This window comes from Triticum dicoccoides, chromosome 5B, assembly GCF_002162155.2.
Source record: "Triticum dicoccoides isolate Atlit2015 ecotype Zavitan chromosome 5B, WEW_v2.0, whole genome shotgun sequence".
Lineage (NCBI taxonomy): Eukaryota > Viridiplantae > Streptophyta > Magnoliopsida > Poales > Poaceae > Triticum > Triticum dicoccoides.
The window spans coordinates 417,153,433-417,173,586 of record NC_041389.1 but is presented as its reverse complement, the minus strand read 5'-3'; the positions used below and the strand labels follow the sequence as shown (position 1 = coordinate 417,173,586).

Sequence of the window (20,154 nt, the reverse complement as noted above, 5' to 3'; positions counted from 1 at the left end):
GTGAAAGAAGAAGATAGCCCTCAACCTTTACCTAACCTCTTTACTCCAACAGAGATTGAAGCTTTCAAGATGATTGAGTTAGCTCGCATACAGAACAAGTATCTCACACAGGAGAATATTCTGTTGAAGGATCATATTGCAGGGCTAAAGGGCATTATCCGCAAGTTGGAGGAGCTTTTACGCTCAATGTGTGATTATCCACCGTGATCATCACCACCTCCATCACCTCCGAGGACATAATCACATGGGTATGGGCACTCCCCTTGGCAACTGCCAAGCTTGGGGGAGGTGCCCCGGTATCGTATCACCATCACACTCCTATCTTTATCGCTTTATTTAGTTTGATCCTTTCAGTAGTATCTTGATCAAGTAGTTTGAGTTTTGCTTTGTGATCTCTTTTTGTATTCGAGTCCGCGAGCTATCTATAATAAAGATTAGTGTTGAGTCAAGGGCTTTGCTATGTGCTATGATCTTGAGAAAGTAGAAAGAATAAAAGAGTTCATATTGAACTTATTGATAGTGATAACTTCACACATAGGAAGTATGAGGCATAAAAATTGTTGGGAGTTGATGAACGTAGTTTTGGTCATCGGTGCAATTAATAGGAAGTGATAAGGAAAGAGAGGTTCACATATAAATACACTATCTTGGACATCTTTTATGATTGTGAGCACTCATTAAGTATAACATGCTAAAAGAGTTGACGGTGGACAAGGAAGACAATGTAATGGTTTATGTTTTCTAACATCTCAGTTAAAGTATGTTGTCATTGGCCTTCCGAACATGTTGAGCTTGCCTTTCCCCCTCATGCTAGCCAAATTCCTAGCACCAAGTAGAAATACTACTTGTGCTTCCAAATACCCTTAAACCCAGTCTTGCCATGAGAGTCCACCATATCTACCTATGGATTGAGTAAGATCCTTCAAGTAAGTTGTCATCGGTGCAAGCAATAAAAATTGCTCTCTAATTATGTATGACTTATTAGTGCGGAGAAAATAAGCTTTGTACGAACTTGTTGTGGAAGTAATAAAAGCGACGGACTGCATAATAAAGGTCCACACACAAGGGGCAATATAAAGTGATGGTCTCTTACATTAAGATTTTATGCATCAACCCTAAAAGCGCATGACAACCTCTGCTTCCCTCTGCGAAGGGCCTATCTTTTACTTCATGTTCTTACTTTATGCTTTTATTTTGCGCTTGAGTCAAGGTGATCTCCACCTTTCCCTTTTTCATTTTATCCTTTGGCAAGGTCTTCGTGTTTGAAAGATCATGATATACATATCCAATTGGATGTTCGTTAGCATGGGCTATTATTGTTGACATCACCTAAAGGTGAATACGTTGGGAGGAAACACAATAAGCCCCTATCCTTAGTGTCCGTCTAAAACTCCATAACCACAAGTATTGCGTGAGTGTTAGCAATTGTAGAAGACTATATGATAGTTGAGTATGTGGACTTGCTGGAAAGCTCTTTTATTGACTCTTTCTGATGTTACGATAAATTGCAATTGCTTCAATGACTGAGATTATAGTTTGTTAGTTCCCAATGAAGTTTCTGAACCATACTTGACATTGTGAATTGCTTGTTACTTGAGCATGGGAAATCATATGACAAAATCTATATATGTTGCTGTTATTAGAATGATCATGATACCCTCATGTCCGTATTTTATTTTTATCGACGCCTCTATCTCTAAACATGTGGACATATTTTTCGATTTCATTTTCCGCTTGAGGACAAGCGAGGTCTGAGCTTGGGGAGTTGATATGTCCATTTTGCATCATGCTTTTATAACAATATTTATTGCATTATGGGATGTTATTACACAATATATCTCATTACTTATGGCTATTCTCTCTTATTTTACAAGGTTTACCATGAAGAGGGGGAGTGCCGGCAGCTGGAATTCTGGCTGGAAAAGGAGCAAACGTTGGAAACCTATTCTGCACAACTCACAAAGGCCTGAAACTCCACGAAACAACTTTTTGGGATTTATAAGAATTTCTGAGCGAAAGAAATAGGCCAGGGGGCCCACACCCTGTCCAGGAGACAGGGGGCGCACCCCCCTATAGGGCGCGCCCCCTATCTCCTGGGCCCCCTGGTGGGCCTCCGGCGTCCATCTTCTGCTATATCATCACTTTTACCCTGGAAAAGATCGTGGGCAAGCTTACGGGTCAAAACTCCGCCGCCACGAGGCGGAACCTTGGCGGAACCAATCTAGGGCTCTGGCAGAGCTGTTCTGCCGGGGAAACTTCCCTCCGGGAGGGGGAAATCATCACCAATGTCATCACCAACGATCCTCTCATCGGAAGGGGGTCAATCTCCATCCACATCTTCACCTGCACCATCTCCTCTCAAACCCTAGTTCATATCTTGTAACCAATCTTGTATCCAAACCACAAATTGGTACCTGTGGGTTGCTAGTAGTGTTGCTTACTCCTTGTAGTTGATACTTATTGGTTTACTTGGTGGAAGATCATATGTTTAGATCCTTCATGCATATTATTACACCTCTGATTATGAACATGAATATGCTTTGTGAGTAGTTACGTTTGTTCCTGAGGGCATGGGTGAAGTCTCGCTATTAGTAGTCATGTGAATTTGGTATTCGTTCGATATTTTGATGAGATGTATGTTGTCTTCTCCTCTAGTGGTGTCATGTGAATGTCGACTACATGACACTTCACCATTATTGGTCCTAGAGGAGGGCATAGGGAAGTAATAAGTAGATGATGGGTTGCTAGAGTGACAGAAGCTTAAACCCTAGTTTATGCGTTGTTTCGTTAGGGGCTGATTTGGATCCATATGTTTCATGCTATGGTTAGGTTTACCTTAATACTTTTGCTGTAGTTGCGGATACTTGCAATAGGGGTTAATCATAAGTGGGATGCTTGTCCAAGTAAGGGCAGTACCCAAGCACCGGTCCACCCACATATCAAATTATCAAAGTACCGAACGTGAACCATATGAACGTGATGAAAACTAGCTTGACAATAATTCCCAATGTGTCCTCGGGAGCTCCTTTCTCATTATTAGAAATTGTCCAAGCTTATCCTTTGCTACATAAAGGACTGGCCACCTTGCTGCACCTTATTTACTTTATTTACTTGTTACTCGTTACTATTTATCTTATCATAAAACTATCTATCACCTACAATTTCAGTGCTTGCAGAAAACCTTACTGAAAACCGCTTATCATTTCCTTCTGCTCCTCGTTGGGTTCGACACTCGTACTTATCGAAAGGACTACGATAGATCCCCTACACTTGTGGGTCATCAGTAGGCCCTTCGCAGAGGGAAGCAGGGATTTGTAGAGGTGCCAGAGCTCGATTTTAAAATAGAGATTGAATAACATTTTGGGTGGCATACTTTCACTGTCAACACAACAACTATGAGATGGATGTATCTTCCATACTACATGCATTATATGCAGTTCCCACGTAGAATGGTAAAAGTTTATACTCCCCCTCCACCAACAAGCATCAATCCATGGCTTGCTCGAAACAACGAGTGCCTCCAACTAACAATAGCCCTGGGGGAGTTTTGATTAATTATATTGATTTTCTTTGATCTTTTTGGATCATGGGACTGGGCATCCCGATTACCGGCCCTTTCTTGTGAATGAGGAGCGGAGTCCACTCCTCTTGAGAATAACCCACCTAGCATAGAAGATATAGGCAGCCCTAGCGGAAACATGAGTTGCTCGAGTATACAAAACATAATTTCATTTGAAGATTTGGAGTTTGTCACATACAAATTTACTTGGAACGGCAGGTAAGTACCGCATATAGGAAGGTATGGTGGACTCATTGGAATAACTTTGGGGTTTAAGGAGTTTGGATGCACAAGAAGTATTCCCGCTTAGTATAGGTGAAGGCTAGCAAAAGACTGGGAAGCGACTAACTGAGAGAGCGACAACAGTCATAAACATACATTAAAACTAATTCACACAGATTACAAACATGAGTAGGATATAATCCACCATAAACATAAATATCATGAAGGCTATGTTGATTTGTTTCAACTACATGCATGAAAATGTGCCAACTCGAGTCACTCAATTCATTCAAAGGAGGATACCATCCCATCATACCACATCATAATCATTCTAATAGCATGTTGGCACGCAAGGTAAACCATTATAACTCATAGCTAATCAAGCATGGCACAAGCAACTATAATCTCTAAATGTTATTGCAAATATGTTTACTTCATAATAAGCTGAATCAGGAACGATGAACTCATCATATTTACAAAAACAAGAGAGGTCGAGTTCATACCAGCTTCTCTCATCACAATCAGTCCATCATATATCGTCATTATTGCCTTTCACTCGCACGGCCGAACAATGTGTATAATAATAATAGTGCACGTGCATTGGACTAAGCTGGAATCTGCAAGCATTCAACTCAAGAGAGAAGACAAAGTAATATGGGCTCTAAGTTAAATAAACAATCATGCATATGAGAGCCACTAAACATTTTCAATACGGTCTTCTACTCTCAACCCCCCAAAGGAAAGAAAATAAAATAAAACTATTTACACGGGAAAGCTCCCAACAAGTAAAAGAAGAATGAGAAATCTTTTTGGGTTTTCATTTTAATTTCTACTACAAGCATGGAAATTAAGCTAACTATTTTTTTTGTTTTTCTCCTAAAGTTTGTCAAACACACAAGAAGAAAACTTGAAAAATAAAATTAAACTAGCATGGATAATACAATGAAAGAGTATGAGCACCGACGACTAGAATAGTGTGTGAACATGAATGTAAAGTCAGTGAGAAATACTTACTCCCCCAAGCTTAGGCTTTTAGCCTAAGTTGGTCTAATGCCACGGACCACGGCTACTCTCCCCGGTGTACTAAGGTGTGTCATCGTACTGCCACCGGTTGGAGATCTCCTCAGGATCCCACTGATAAGATGATGGACGATATGGGTCCAGTGGTGGTTCCGGCTCGGGCTGAGGCTCTGGAGTGGAAGCTTGGCCTCGATGAGCATACACCACTTCCGGTGTGACAAGATAATTATCATAAATTCTTCTGACGGCCATTCACAAGACCGCACTTCAGCCTCCCTTGGTGGTTCATCGTCTTGCTCACGCATAGTAAGCCTAGGTCATTTCTTTATTGAGGAACCACCTTGGTATATTTTCCTGAACATATTTCTTTTCTGCAGTATTTCTGAATTTTTAGTAACTTCAAAATAAAAGTGAATAAAACTAAACAGGATTGATAGCAACTACTCCTACAAGTGCCTAGAGCCTATATCATGCATTAAAATTACTTGGGACCTTATAAATTTAACATGCAAGCTCAAGAACAGGGTCACCAAGGCAGCAAGGATTTGCAATGAATAAAGCACTAGAACAACAACTATTTGGACCAATGGAGGACTCACATACCAAGCAACAATCTCCCAAAGTAGTTTTGTGAATGGAGCTTTGAGCAAGGAGATCGAAAATCGCAGCAAAATGAGCTAGAACTCATGCTTGAGCTGGATGGGGATTATTTTGGGAAGAATATGGAGTGTGTGGGTGCTGGCATAAGTGGAGGGGTCCACCAGGGGTCCACGAGACAGGGGGGCGCGCCCAGAGGGTGTGGGCGCACCCTCCACTCTCGTGGCCAGGTGGCAAACCCCCCTGCAGTGTTTTCAGTGCCTAAAATCCTCAAATAATTCATAAAAAATCATACTAAATTTACAGGGCATTTGGAGCACTTTTATTTTCGGCATATTTTTCATTGCACGGAAAATTTGGAAAACAGACAGATAATACTATTTTTGCTTTATTTATTTTAAATAACAGAAAGTAAAAAGAAGGTACAGAAGTTTGTGCCTTCTAATTTCATCCATCTCATGATCATCAAAATGAATCCACTAACAAGGTTGATCAGGTCTTGTTAACAAACTCATTCCGAATAACACGGAACCGGAGAAATTTCGAAGTGACACTAGGTTACCTCAACGGGGATATGAACATCCCCAATAATAAGAATATCATACTTTTTCTTGACAGTAGGAAGAGGAAACTCAAAACCTCCAATAAAATTGATGAAATTTTCTCAATAGTATTTATGCTATGAACTTGAGGTTGTTTCCTTGGAAAATGTACCGTATGCTCATTTCCATTAACATGAAAGGTGACATTGCCCTTGTTGCAATCAATAACAGCACCTGCAGTATTAAAAAAGGGTCTACCAAGGATAATCGACATATTGTCATCCTCAGGAATATCAAGAATGACAAAGTCTGTTAAGATCGTAACATTCGCAACAACAACAGGCACGTCCTCACAAATGCCGACAGGTATAGCAGTTGATTTATCAGCCATTTGCAAGGATATCTCAGTGGGTGTCAACTTACTTAATTCAAGTCTAGGGTACAAGGAAAGAGGCATAACACTAACACCGGCTCCTAAATCACATAAAGCAGTTTTAACATAATTTCTTGTAATAGAGCAAGGTATAGTGGGTACTCCGGGATCACCAAGTTTCTTAGGTTTTTCACCCTTAAAGGTGTAGTTGGCAAGCATGGTGGAAATCTCAGCTTCAGGTATTTTCCTCTTATTAGTGATGATATATTTCATATATTTAGAATAAGGGTTTGTTTTAAGCATATCAGTTAAGCGCGTGCGTAAGAAAATAGGTCTAATCATTTCAGCAAAACGTTCAAAGTCTTCAGCATCCTTTGTCTTGGATAGTTTAGGAGGAAAGGGCATGGGTTTCTGAACCCATGGTTCTCTTTCTCTACCATGCTTCCTAGCAACAAAATCTCTCTTATCATAATGTTGGTTTCTTGATTGTGGGTTTTCAAGACCAACAGCAGGTTCAATTTCTATATCATTGTTATTACTAGGTTGGGAATCTACATGAACATCATTATTAGCATTATCATCAGGTTCATGTTCATCTCCGGATTGTGTTTCAGCATCAGAGATAGAAGTATTATTAGGATTCTCAGGTGTTTCTACATTAGGTTCACTAGAAGCATGCAAAGTCCTATCATTCTTCTTTTTGTTCTTCTTAGAAGAACTAGGAGCATCCAGATTATTATTCTGAGAATCTTGTTCAATTCTCTTAGGGTGGCCTTCAGGATACAATGGTTCCTGAGTCATTTTACCAGTTCTTGTAGCAACTCTAATAGCAAAGTCATGTTTATTATTGCATTCATCTAGCAATTCATTCTGAGCTTTAAGTACTTGTTCAGCTTGAGTAGCAACCATAGAAGCATGTTTACTAGTGAGTTTAAGTTCACCTTTAACTCTAGCTATATAATCATTCAAGCATCCTATCATATAAGCATTATTCTTCAATTGTCTACCAACATAATCATTGAAATTTGCTTGTCTATTCATGAAATCATCAAACTCATCTAAGCATGGACTATGAAATTTAGTAGACGGGATTTCATCTTTATCATATCTATAGAGAGAATTTACCTTCACTACCTGTGTTGGGTTATCAAGACAATGTGCTTCTTCAACAGGCGGTATATTAAGACCATGTATTTATTCAATAGGAGGTAAATTCTTAACGTCTTCACCTTTAATACCTTTCTCTTTCATTGATTTCTTTGCCTCTTGCATATCTTCAGGACTGAGAAATAGAACACATCTCTTCTTCGGAGTAGGTTTAGGAATAGGCTCAGGAGTTGGCTTAATTAGTTCAGGAATTGCCTCAGGAAGAGTCCAATTATTTTCATTAGTCAACATATTGTTCAATAATAATTCAGCTTCGTCGACTGTTCTTTCCCTGAAAACACAACCAACACAACTATCCAAGTGGTCCTTGGAAGCATCAGTTAGTCCATTATAGAAGATATCAAGTATTTCATTTTTCTTAAGTGGATGATCAGGCAAAGCATTAAGTAATCGGAGAAGCCTCCCCCAAGCTTGTGGGAGACTCTCTTCTTCGATTGGCACAAAGTTATATATTTCCCGCAAGGCAGCTTGTTTCCTATGAGCAGGAAAATACTTAGCAGAGAAGTAATAAATCATATCATGGGGACTACGCACACAACCAGGATCAAGAGAATTAAACCAAGTCTTAGCATCAACCTTTAATGAGAACGGAAATATCTTAAGTATGTAATAATAGCGAGATGTCTCATCATTAGTAAATAGGGTGGCTATATCATTTAACTTGGTAAGATGTGCCACAACAGTTTCAGATTCAGTGTCATAAAAAGGATCGGATTCAACTAAAGCAATAATCTCAGGATCAACAGAGAATTCATATTCCTTATCTGTAACAAAGATAGGTGAAGTGGCAAAAGCAGGGTCATGTTTCATTCTAGCATTTAGTGTCTTTTGTTTCAGCTTAGCTAATAATTTCTTAAGATCTGATCTATCATTGCAAGCAAGAAAATCTCTAGCAGTTTCTTCATCCATAACATAACCCTCAGGAACAACAGGCAATTTATAATCGCTCGGAGAACTTTCATCATCACTATCATCAATAATTTCATTCTCCCTAGCCTTAGTAAGTTGTTCATCAAGTAATTCACCTAATGGCACAGAAGTATCAAGCATAGAAGTAGTTTCATCATAAGTATCATGCATAGCAGAAGTGGCATCATCAATAACATGCGACATATCAGAATTCATAGCAGTAGCAGGTTTAGGTGTCGCAAGCTTATTCATAACAGAAGGAGAATCTAGTGCAGAGCTAGATGGCAGTTCCTTACCTCCCCTCGTAGTTGAGGGATAAATTTTTGTTCTTCGATCTTTCAAGTTCTTCATAGTGATCAACAGATATAAATCCCAAGTGACTCAGAGAATAGAGCTATGGTCCCCGGCAACGGCGCCAGAAATTAGTCTTGATGACCCACAAGTGTAGGGGATCGCAATAACTTTCGAGGGTAGAGTATTCAACCCAAATTTATTGATTCGACACAAGGGGACCAAAGAATATTCTTGAGTATTAGCAGTTGAGTTGTCAATTCAACCACACCTGGATAACTTAGTATCTGTAGCAAAGTATTTAGTAGCAAAGTAGTATGATAGTAATGGTAACAGTGGTAAAGATGAAGATAGCAAAAGTAATATTTTTGGATTTTGTAGTGATTGTAACAATAGCAACGGAAAAGTAAATAAGCGAAACACAATATATAAAAAGCTCGTAGGCAATGGATCAGTGATGGATAATTATGTCGGATGTGATTCCTCATGTAATAGCTATAACATAGGGTGACACAGAACTAGCTCATATTCATCAACATAATGTAGGCATATATTCCGAATATAGTCATACGTGCTTATGGAAAAGAACTTGCATGACATCTTTTGTCCTACTCCCGTGGCAGCGGGGTCCTAGTGGAAACTAAGGGATATTGAGGCCTCCTTTTAATAAAGAACCGGACCAAAGCATTAACACGTGGTGAATACTTGAACTCCTCAAACTACGGTCATCACCGAGAAGTATCCCGATTATTGTCACTTCGGGGTTGTCGGATCATAGCACATAATAAGTGACTATAGACTTGCAAGATAGGATCAAGAACACACATATATTTATGAAAACATAATAGATTCAGATCTGAAATCATGGCACTCGGGCCCTAGTGACAAGCATTAAGCATAGCAAAGTCATAGCAACATCAATCTCAGAACATAGTGGATACTAGGGATCAAACCCTAAGAAAACTAACTTGATTACATGATAAATCTCATCCAACCCATCACCGTCCAGCAAGCCTACAATGGAATTACGCACGGCGGTGAGCATCATGAAATTGGTGATGGAGGATGGTTCATGATGACGACGGCGACGAATCCCCCTCTCTGGAGCCCCGAACGGACTCCAGATCATCCCTCCTGAGAGAGATTAGGGCTTGGCGGCGGCTCCGTATCGTAAAACGCGATGAAACTTTCTCTCTGATTTTTTTCTCCGCGAGACGGAATATATGGAGTTGGAGTTGAGGTCGGCGGAGCTGTAGGGGGCCCACGAGACAGGGGGTGCGCCCAGAGGGGGTGGGCGCGCCCCCCACCCTCGTGGACAAGGTGTGGGGGCCCTGGTCTTGATTCTTTCGCCAATATTTTTTATATTTTCTGAAACTTGTCTCCGAGGATTTTCAGGTCATTCTGAGAACTTTTGTTTTCTACACATGAAACAACATCATAGTAATTCTGCTGAAAACAGTGTCAATCCGGGTTAGTTTCATTCAAATCATGCAAGTTAGAGTCCAAAACAAGGGCAAAAGTGTTTAGAAAAGTAGATACGTTGGAGACGTATCAGGGATATATGAGAATATATAGGAGAAATAATTAGGTCAGGAGTGTCACGGGGGGCACAAGGGTGGGGGCGTGCCCTACCCCCCTGGGCGCGCCCTCCATCCTTGTGGCCGCCTCGTGGCTCCTCCAACTTCATCTCTAAGTCTCCTGGTTGTATTTTGGTCTAAGAAAAATCATCGCCAACGTTTCATTCCGTTTGGTATTCCTTTTCTGTGGAACTCAAAAACAAGGAAAAAACAGGAACTGACATTGGGCTCTAGGTTAATAGGTTAGTACCACAAATAATATAAAATAACATATTGATGCATATAAAACATCCAAAACAGATAATATAATACTCCCTCCGTCCGGAAATACTTGCCATCAAAATGGATAAATGGGGATGTATCTAGATGTGTTTTAGTTGTAGATACATCTCTTTTTATTCATTTTGATGACAAGTATTTTTGGACAGAGGGAGTAGCATGGAACTATCAAAAATTATAAATACGTTGGAGACGTATCAAGCGGTAGGTACTTTCTAACGTCATGTGGCTGGATCATGATGCTAGCTAAGCTCAAGCATCACAATCAAACTTTTTAATTAACCATATTTTAATAATTACATTCAAAAACTGAAATTTTGGGATGTGACAAGGGATGTTTTAGATACAACACTAAGATATAGCGCACTGGGACTCAAAAATTGCTTTAGGAGCTTGGCCTCTATGGATGCCGGTTTTTGAAAAATTCAAAATTCAACAAAATTCATATTTTTAAATTTCAAAAAATTCTGAAAAAAAATACAACACACTTGTGTGTAAATTTTCAGGACGAAATATGTTGAAATGGGAGCTGTGCAAAAAAGACAAATATGTGACTTTTCAAGACATGATACTATTCATCCCAAAAGTCCGTGAATTTGTTGTTTTTGCATAGATTGCGTCTCAAGGTATTTCATTCTGAAATTTTACACACATACACATCACTTCCTTTTGTACTTGTACAATTCTTTTTCAGTTTTTTTGAAACCAAAAAGAATGAATTTTGATTATTTTTTTCAATAATTCGGCCTCCATGGAGGCCGGGCATCAAAATGCCGTATCTAAACATCTATTCATGTCACCAGATATAGCTTAAGATATAGTGCACTGAGACTCGAAAATGCCAAATGAAGACCGAGTTTCATGGAGGCCTTAATTTAAAATAAAAACATTTCAGTTTTAAAAAATTCTGAAAAAATACATGTATACCTAGAAATATAATGTACATGTGTGTAAAATTTCAGATCGAAGTACGTTAAAATGAGAGCTACACAAAATAAACAAATCCAGGCCTTTTTAGTATATGTACTATCCATCCTTTTGTCTTTTTGCGCATGACATGTACTATTCATCCTTAAAGTCCTTTTTTTTGTGCAGCTCACAATTCAAGGAATTTCATCCTGAAATTTTATACGCATACACATTACATCCATGTATGCATGTGCACTTTTTTCAGAATTTATTGGAACTGAAAAGTTTGAATTTTGAAATTTAAAAAATAAGGCCTCCATCGGTTTCCAAAATGCCATACTACTCAATGAGGCCGCCCTAAGAAACATGGAGCACAATTATCGAAACAAAAGAGGGAAACATCAATATTTTCTATGTACTTCCTCCGTTCAAAAATATTTGTCATCAAAATGGAGATACATCACCTTTTATCCATTTTGATGACAAAGTATTTCCAAACGGAGGGAATACATTTTTTTCCCGTAATATTGCACGAAACAAAAAATAAGGCACCGAATTGGGTTTTCGACTGTGTTACCACTAGTATGTTTCTTAGGCACGCTAGGAAAATACTGACCACGCCCTATTCATGCTTTCAAAGCATAGGACGAGAGCATTCGCTCTAGACCCACCAAAAGTGAGCATGTGCTGCCTGTGTGTCCTCTGATACAACACGATGAGTTAGAGCTAAGGCTAACTCCACCGCGCGACTCTATCATGTCCGGCTCCGTCCGTTTGGGGTAAAAAGGACAAAAGAGGCGGCCCAACGCACGGCCTCAAACGGACAATTGTCCGGATTCTGTCCGTTTTTGATCCATCCCCGGCCCAAACTTGCGCTCGATTTGGGGTGAAACAGACGCGCGCGGACAGCCGCAACGCACGCCCTTGTCCCTCCCGTGGCCCGCCTGTCGGGGACACTAGCAGTCCCTCCGCTCCCAACGCTTCACCCTCTCTCCCCGCCCTGCCCCGTCGCCGGCGCCGCCGCTATTATCCGGCCGCCTCCTCACCGCGCAGCCCCCCGCCGTCCATACCAAACCACGTCTCGACATGGCCGCCACCACGCCCGCGCTTTCGCCGTAGTTTTGGTTGTCTATCGGGGGAGGTTTGGCCGTCGCCGTCCTTGCCGGTGGCGGAGGGGACACGAGTGCCGGCGACATACCACGACGGCCGAAGCAGATCCCGTTGAGAGCTCCAGAGCGGCCAGTAGCCGGCCGGCAACCACCCCTTCTGCGTCGAGGTGATCATCGCGGCCTCTTCGCCACCACGACCGCAAGGTGTTCGACCTTTTGCCAACAAAGGTATGGACAGTGGAGATGAGTTTTTCTTCCATCATTTCCTTTGTTCATTGGACGATTCGTCGTCAGATGATGAAGATCTTGTGGTGGCTGCACTGGTCGTTCACGACCATATTCAACGGCAGCTTCCTCGGTACAGGGGGTAACTCTCTGGCCGTGCTCCCAACCTGAATCGCAACAGGGAGAGAGGCCACGCCCTGCTCTATGCCAATTACTTTGCCAACACTCCGCTCTTCAAGCCGGATAAATTTCGTCGCCGTTTTCGTATGGCAAGGCATGTGTTCAATCGTATGCGAGAGGGAGTGGTTGCTCATGACCCATACTTCGAGTGCAAGACGGATGCCCTTGGCAAACTTGGATTCTCCTCTTATCAGAAATGCACTGCGGCCATCCGCATGCTTGCATATGGAATTCCAGGCGATCTGGTGGATGAGTATGTGCGTATGAGTGAGACAACATGTCTGATGTCAATGTACAAGTTTTGCCAGGCTGTGATCAAGGTGTTTGGCCCAGAATACTTGAGGCAGCCAACTGCCGCTGATACAGAGAGATTGTTGGCGACCAACGCAGATAGAGGGTTTCCAGGCATGCTTGGCAGCATATATTGTATGCATTGGGAGTGGAAGAACTGTCCATTTGCTTGGCAGGGCCAGTACAAGGGGCATGTTAACGGGTGCATTGTCATATTAGAAGCGGTGGCATCGCAAGATCTTTGGATATGGCATTCTTTCTTCGGCATGGCAGGTTCTCACAATGATATCAACACGCTGCAGCGTTCTCCAGTCTTCGCGAGGCTTGCAGAAGGTCACTCCCCACCTGGCAACTTTGAGATCAACGGCCACCATTACAACAAGGGATACTATCTAGCAGATGGTATATATCCTCAGTGGTCAACTTTTATGAAGACAATCTCGAAACCCCAAGGTGAGAAAAGAAAGAGATTTGCCAAAATGCAAGAGAGTGTTAGAAAGGATGTGGAACGTGCTTTTGGTGTGCTTCAATCCCGGTGGGGTATCGTTCGAAACCCTGCACTGTCATGGGATGAAATGAAGCTTTGGGAGGTGATGACTGCTTGTGTGATCATGCACAACATGATTGTCGAGGACGAGCGTGATGAGAGTATCTTCGACCAAGGATTTGATTATCAAGGTGAAAATATTGAGCCCCTGCACCAAGACACGGCCACATTTGAACAGTTTGCCCAATTCCACCGTGAGATGCGTGATTGGCACACTCATTTCAATCTTCAAAATGACTTGGTTGAGCGCGTCTGGGATCACATTGGCAACCAATAGATGTAAAACTATTTTATGTTCAGCCAAGACAATTTCGATTTGGTTGTAAAACTATTTTATTAAAAAAATTCAATTGGGTTGTAAAACTATTTTAATTTTCAGACAAATATTTGGGTTGGAAACTAGTTTTGATGCAAATTAGGGCATTTTTTGCCCTGACGGACAGGATAGGGCAAATGGATGCGGCCGCGTGCTGGGCGCACGGCCATCGCATTTCAGGACAGGCCCGGACACGATCCCAAATCCATACCCAAACGGACTGAAACCGGACAAAATGGACGTCCGTTTGGGGTCGCGCGGTGGAGTTGGCCTAACTAACCCAGACGCAGACGCTCCAACCACTGCAAGCAGGCGCGCGTCGCGTGCTGTGAGAAGGCGGGCCCCATCCCACTTAAAATCAGGGAAGAGAGAGGTATTGATGAAAGGTTACGTAAAAGATTTACGTTAGTCTTCCTAGGTGTAGAATTATCGCAGATGATCTTCACTTGTGAATGTTGCCATCGGTAAGAGCACTGTCCCCACCGGGTCCCCATCCGTCCTCGAGTGGCATGTCCGGCATGACGTTCTTCCAGAACCCGTGCTTTTTCCAGAGCAGCACCATCTGCTCGATGGGCACGCCCTTGGTCTCCGGCAGGAAGACATAGACGAAGGCGGTCATGACGGCGATCCACGCAGCGAAGAAGATGAAGATGGCGAACTTGAAGGCGCAGAGCAGCGACAGGAACGCCTGCGCGATGATGAAGGTGAAGAAGAGGTTGACGGCCACCGTCATGCTCTGCCCCGCCGACCGCGTCTCCAGGGCGAAGATCTCGCTCGGCACCGTCCACCCGAGCGGACCCCACGACCACCCGAACGCGAGCATGAAGAGGCAGATCACGAACACTACCGCGATCGAGCAGCCCCGCGACAGATGCTTGTCTGCGTCGAACTTCAACGCCAGTATCGCCGCCACGATCACCTGGCAAACGATCATCTGGATACCGCCGCTGATGAGTAGCTTCCTCCTACCGAGGCGGTCAACGGTGGCGATGGAAATGAGCGTGGAGAACAAGAGCACGGCGCCGGTGAGCATGGAGGAGTAGAGGGACCAGCTGGCGCCAAAGCCCATGCTCTGGAACAGCACCGGCGCGTAGAAGAGGATGGAGTTTATGCTCGTTAGGACCTGGAATGCCGGCATGCACACGGCCATAACCAGCTGCGGCCGGTTGCGCCGCTCGAGGATGTTCCGGAACGGGTGCTTGATGGTGTTGGCCAGTTCACTCGCCTCCGCCATGTCCGTGAACTCAGCGTCGACGTCCGCGGTTCCTCGGATCAGCTCCAGCACACGCCGACCCTCCTCGACGCGCCCGCGCTCGATGAGGCTGTTCGGCGTCTCCGGGAGGAGGATTCCGCCGACCGTCATCAGCAGCGCCGGCGCTGCCACAAGGCCGAGCGAGAGACGCCAACCCCACGGCTTGATTATTAGCGTGCCATAGTTGATCATGTTCGCCGAGAAGATGCCAAGCGTCGTCGCGAGCTGGAACATCATGTTCAGCCCGCCGCGGAGGTGCGCCGGCGCCATCTCGGACAAGTACAGCGGCACAGCCTACGATGGCACCAAGAACTTGTTCAGTGGCAATGCTACAAGCACACATGCAATGCAATCGCCCACTCCGTATGTCTGAGCTTACCACACCTGATTGCCGAAACCGATGCCGACGCCAAGCATGACGCGGCCGAGGATTAACGTCGTGAGGTTCACAGCCGCCGCGTTAAGGGCTGCGCCGATAAGAAAGCTGATGCCGCCGCAGATAATGCTGGCACGACGGCCGTAGTTCCTTGTCACCGGCGCGGCCGCAAGTGTAGAGACTTGGCCGGAGAGATAGAGGATGGAGGTGAAGGCAGAGAGGGCCTGGTTGTCGTACTTGCAGTAGTTGTCTAAGCTTACCAAGTTCTTTCGCCGGAACACCGCCGGGAAGAACCTCTCGAGGAACGGGTCCATGGTGTTCACTCCTGCAGCAATATGTGTAATAAGTGAGACAGAGTGACATCAACTTTGGAATTATCAGGCTTCTGTTCTTCGGGTTGAGCAATTATGACCCATATGCTTGTTGAATACCAGTTTTAAAATGTTCACTAAGGTAGGCACAAATAGATGAAAAATACCCTTTGAAACATGTTGGTAATTACACCTGGTTACGTTTTTTTTTTCAAAAAAAAGTCAAGTCATTCCAAAACTTTTTCGCAACAAACTTGAGCTGTCGTTACTGACGTAAAAAATATTCTGCAACGAAATACAAATTTTTGACAAAAATGACAAGTATTCTATTACAATAGCGTGAATAGTACAGCATATATAGTGACAAATTTGTTTCTTTTTACGTCCACAACAGCATGAAAGTCATTTCTTCGCGAAAGTCTTTATACGAGTGCAATAATAAATCTACTTTGTTCGCAAAAAGTTTCAGATTTTTTTTGACTTTCTTACAAATTACTATTATTAAAAAAAACGGGTGTAATTACACTCGAGAGCCAAACATTCCACTCCAATTGACTAGTATGGCTCATACTCTGGTGCACCTAACCCGAACAACTTTATGTCTATTCGCAATATTCTTGAGGAAGTGGTTGTCCTTTTTTTCATGATAATTATTGAGCTACACTCTAAGAAAGTTGATGGAGTTTACTTTAAGGTGAACTTTGAAAAGGCATACAACAAAGTAAATTGTTTTTTTTTAGCAAGCTCTTCGCAGGAAAGATTTTGCGGCTGAATGCAGACAACAAGTGGACTCTTACATTCAAGGAGAGAGTGTTGGGGCTAAGGTCAATGGTGATATCAGTTATTATTTCCAAACCCAGAAGGGATTGAGGAAACTGACCCCATCTCACGAGTTCTATTTAATATTGCGAAGATATGTTCTCTATTCTTATAGTAGAGGCTAAGGAGGATGGTCGGGTTGGGGACCTTAGTCCACATCTGATTGATGAAAGTGTACCTACCCTCTAGTATGTGGTTTACATGGTCATTTTTATGGAACATGACCTTAAAAAGGCAATTAGTTTGATCAAGTGTCTTTACGAACAACTTTCGGGTTTAAAAAATAATTTCCACAAAAGTAAGATATTCTATTTTGGTAAGGCCAAAGAGGAGAGTTAGTACATGCATCTATTTGGTTGTGAGGTGGGATCCTTTCCGTTTACGTACATCTGAGTCCTCGTTCATCACTATAGGCTCATCAACAAGGAATGGAAAGTAGTTGAAGACTATTTCCAAAACAAGCTCAACAGTTGCAAGGGTAAGCCTTTGTCATATGGAGGACGACTTACCCTCATCAACGTTGTTCCTCGAGCCTATTCATGTTCATGCTCTTTTTTTAGATACCTAAAGAGGGGTTAAAAAGGCTAGACTTCTACCGATCTAGATTCTAAAGATCAATCTGGATTGGGCATTGAAAACCTCAAAATCAATAACAAGTGCTTACTCTCCAAATGGTTTTATACTTTCCTAAAGAGAAATGTGTTTGGTAAGAATTGTTCCACAACAAATACTAGTATTCCAAAATGATATCCCGAGTTGATGCGAAACCTACCAATTCGCCGTTTTGGAAGAGTTTGATGAAGGTCAAGTATTTCTTTTTTAGGAGAGGTTCTTCAAGGTTGGTGGTGGCGAATCTACGAGTTTATGGAAAAATACTTGGTTTGGTGACACTTTATTAGCTCTTTAATAGCCTACCCTTCATAATATTATGTTTAGAAAGGAGGCCTCGCTGACCTCTGTTCTGGGGACAAGCCCATTGAATATTCAATTCTTAGAGCTTTACTAGGTGAAAAATGGACTAAGTGGATCCATTTAGTTAATAGGTTGGTGCCAATCAGTCTAACTTAGATGCCAGATACATTCCAGTGAAGGTTGACTACCAATGGTATGTTCACCGTTAAGTCCATGTATACGTAACTTATGGGTTCTTGGCCTATTTTCCATAGAAAGCATATCTGGAAAAGAAAGGCCCCTTCTAAAATCAAAGTTTTCATGGGGTTATTGCAGGAGAAGGTAATACTTACCAAAGATAACCTTGTAAAATGTTGTTTTTGTGATCAAGAGGAAACTATTCATCATTATTCCTATCATGTTCGTTCGCCTCTTTGATTTGATGTGGATGGTATTCGCCATAATCTGAGGGTCACACCCGAGTAGGAGTTTGTGACATTCTTTGCGCGATTTGGAATTGCCAAAATGATTCTGTTTTTAACTGATTATCTTCTCCCTTTTTTTGCAGATTATCTTCGGAGCTGCGGCTTCAATTCGAACATGATCATCACTACAACATGTGGACATGCGGGGCTTATGGCCGCCGGGTGCATCCGCTTGCAAACGGTCGCACAAGGTTTGTTCAACCAGTTTGAATGGCATGCCAGTAGCAGATTATGTCGATGAACTATGTAATTTTGTTTCCGCCCGGTGTGGTCGTGTCTTGCTCTAAACCTTTGACACCCGTGACTTGGAGTTATTTTATGTTTAACAAAAAAAATGTTTGTATGCATAGCATGATGCGGAGGTCGGGGTTATCCATTTTCTTTGGTTATTCATGGAAAAAATCCATATACTTATCAAGAGTTTGAATGGATTGGCATTAAAGTTACAGATCACTACAACGTTACGTGATGACCCTGCTAGTAGTATAAGACATCCGGTGTGTACGTATTTTACTGCCTGCATGCCTCTAAACACTCTCTCTTCTCTTTGAGGCGGCCTTCGTATGATGCAGCATCCAGCCTCCGAGTAAAATTCGGTAGCTAGGGTTTCCTCTTCGCCTAGAGGCTGCCTCTTCTAGCTAGAATAATCGAGAAGCCCGACCCCGACTTGTGAGACTGTGAGAAGCGTGTTCGGTTTAGGTTATCACAACAGTACGAGGCGGGAGCAACAATTCAGGCTGGAGCAAAATTGCTACTCCCTCTGTTCCTAAATATAAGTCTTTGTAAAGATTCCACTAGATGGACTACATACGAAGCAAAATGAATGAATTTAAACTTAAAACGCATCTATATACATCCGTATATGGTTCATAGTGAAATCTCTACAAAGACTTGCATTTAGAAACGAAGGGAGTACAATAGTACATGCTGTTAGGTTTCAAGCTCGGCTTAGAAACAACCTATAGGGTCCACCTGTAGGGTCAGTGGCAACAAGCACGGCAGAGAAAAGTAGCCACACTCGTACAACCGAACCCCAAGTGAGTGACTCAACCGAGATATAATAATAAAAAGGATAGAACAGCATGATTGTTCATGCACCTAGCTAGCTAGCTAGCTAGTGGGTACGTACCGGAGATCCCGATGTCGTAGCCGAAGATGGAGCCCCCGATGGCAGCGACGACGCAGGCCATGGCGACGGCGAGCGTCATTTGGCCCTTGTACTCCGTCGCCCTCTCCTTCTTCACCCCCAGCGGAGCCATGCCGCCAGCCATCTCCTCTCCAGGAACAGTTCAATTCAAGGGGCAGTCGTATGCACGTACGTTATGGCCAAGGAGCAAGAGCTCTCGACTCTACTACTACCGCATGGTCGTGGAAGAAGCAATGCGCGCGCTACCTTTTTGTAGCTCCGCATAGGGGAGCGACAGGAGTGGCGGGGGCAAGTAACATCGCCGTCACATCAGGTGTTGGTGACACGCGCGCCACCTTTTTTTTTTATGGTAACTGCCGCCGCTTTATTTATTATGAAACAAAACTACGGATCTCATCCGATACAGCATCCAAAATAAAGTCTGGAGGGGGGAAGAGAGCCAAACTTGGGATAGTTCATCTCCCATTCCCACCTTAGCTAACCTATCCGCGACGGCGTTTGCGCTACGGCGCACCCACGAGACACGAAATGAAACAAATGTACCTAATAAAGCTTTAACCTCCTCCACAATCGGCCCTAGAGCGGACAAATTCTTCTCTCCTTTTGTGATCATCGCCACCACGCGAGCTGAGTCGCTCTCCAAATGCAGGTGCCTCACGCCCATGCTTGTCGCCAGTTGCGCCGCCTTCTTGCACGCCAGCAGCTCGGCTTTCTCCGGGTCGGCCTCCTCTCCTAGGGGTTGACAGGCTGCCGCCCTGAA

The 20,154-nt window shown here is 43.0% G+C and overlaps 1 protein-coding gene across 1 annotated transcript; it reads right to left on the bottom strand.

The window, feature by feature from the left end:
* Nucleotides 1-14,276: 14,276 nt before the first annotated feature.
* On the bottom strand, nucleotides 14,277-19,550 carry LOC119305628 (sugar transport protein 7-like). Its single transcript, XM_037582102.1, has 3 exons — nucleotides 19,377-19,550; nucleotides 15,750-16,066; nucleotides 14,277-15,659 (listed from the first exon to the last, which is right to left on the bottom strand). The coding sequence occupies exons 1-3, from the start codon at nucleotides 19,516-19,518 to the stop codon at nucleotides 14,556-14,558; spliced, it is 1,563 nt and encodes a 520-aa protein (XP_037437999.1). The 5' UTR covers nucleotides 19,519-19,550; the 3' UTR covers nucleotides 14,277-14,555.
* Nucleotides 19,551-20,154: the final 604 nt, after the last annotated feature.

What these genes read in the sequence shown, in the direction of transcription:
- LOC119305628 (XM_037582102.1), bottom strand. Translation starts at nt 19,518, where the DNA reads ATGGCTGGCGGCATGGCTCCGCTGGGGGTGAAGAAGGAGAGGGCGACG. An exon ending in CTACGACATCGGGATCTCCG is followed by an intron (nt 16,067 to 19,376) that starts GTACGTACCCAC and finishes ATATTGCTGCAG; the next exon opens with GAGTGAACACCATGGACCCG. An exon ending in GCATCGGTTTCGGCAATCAG is followed by an intron (nt 15,660 to 15,749) that starts GTGTGGTAAGCT and finishes GTGCCATCGTAG; the next exon opens with GCTGTGCCGCTGTACTTGTC.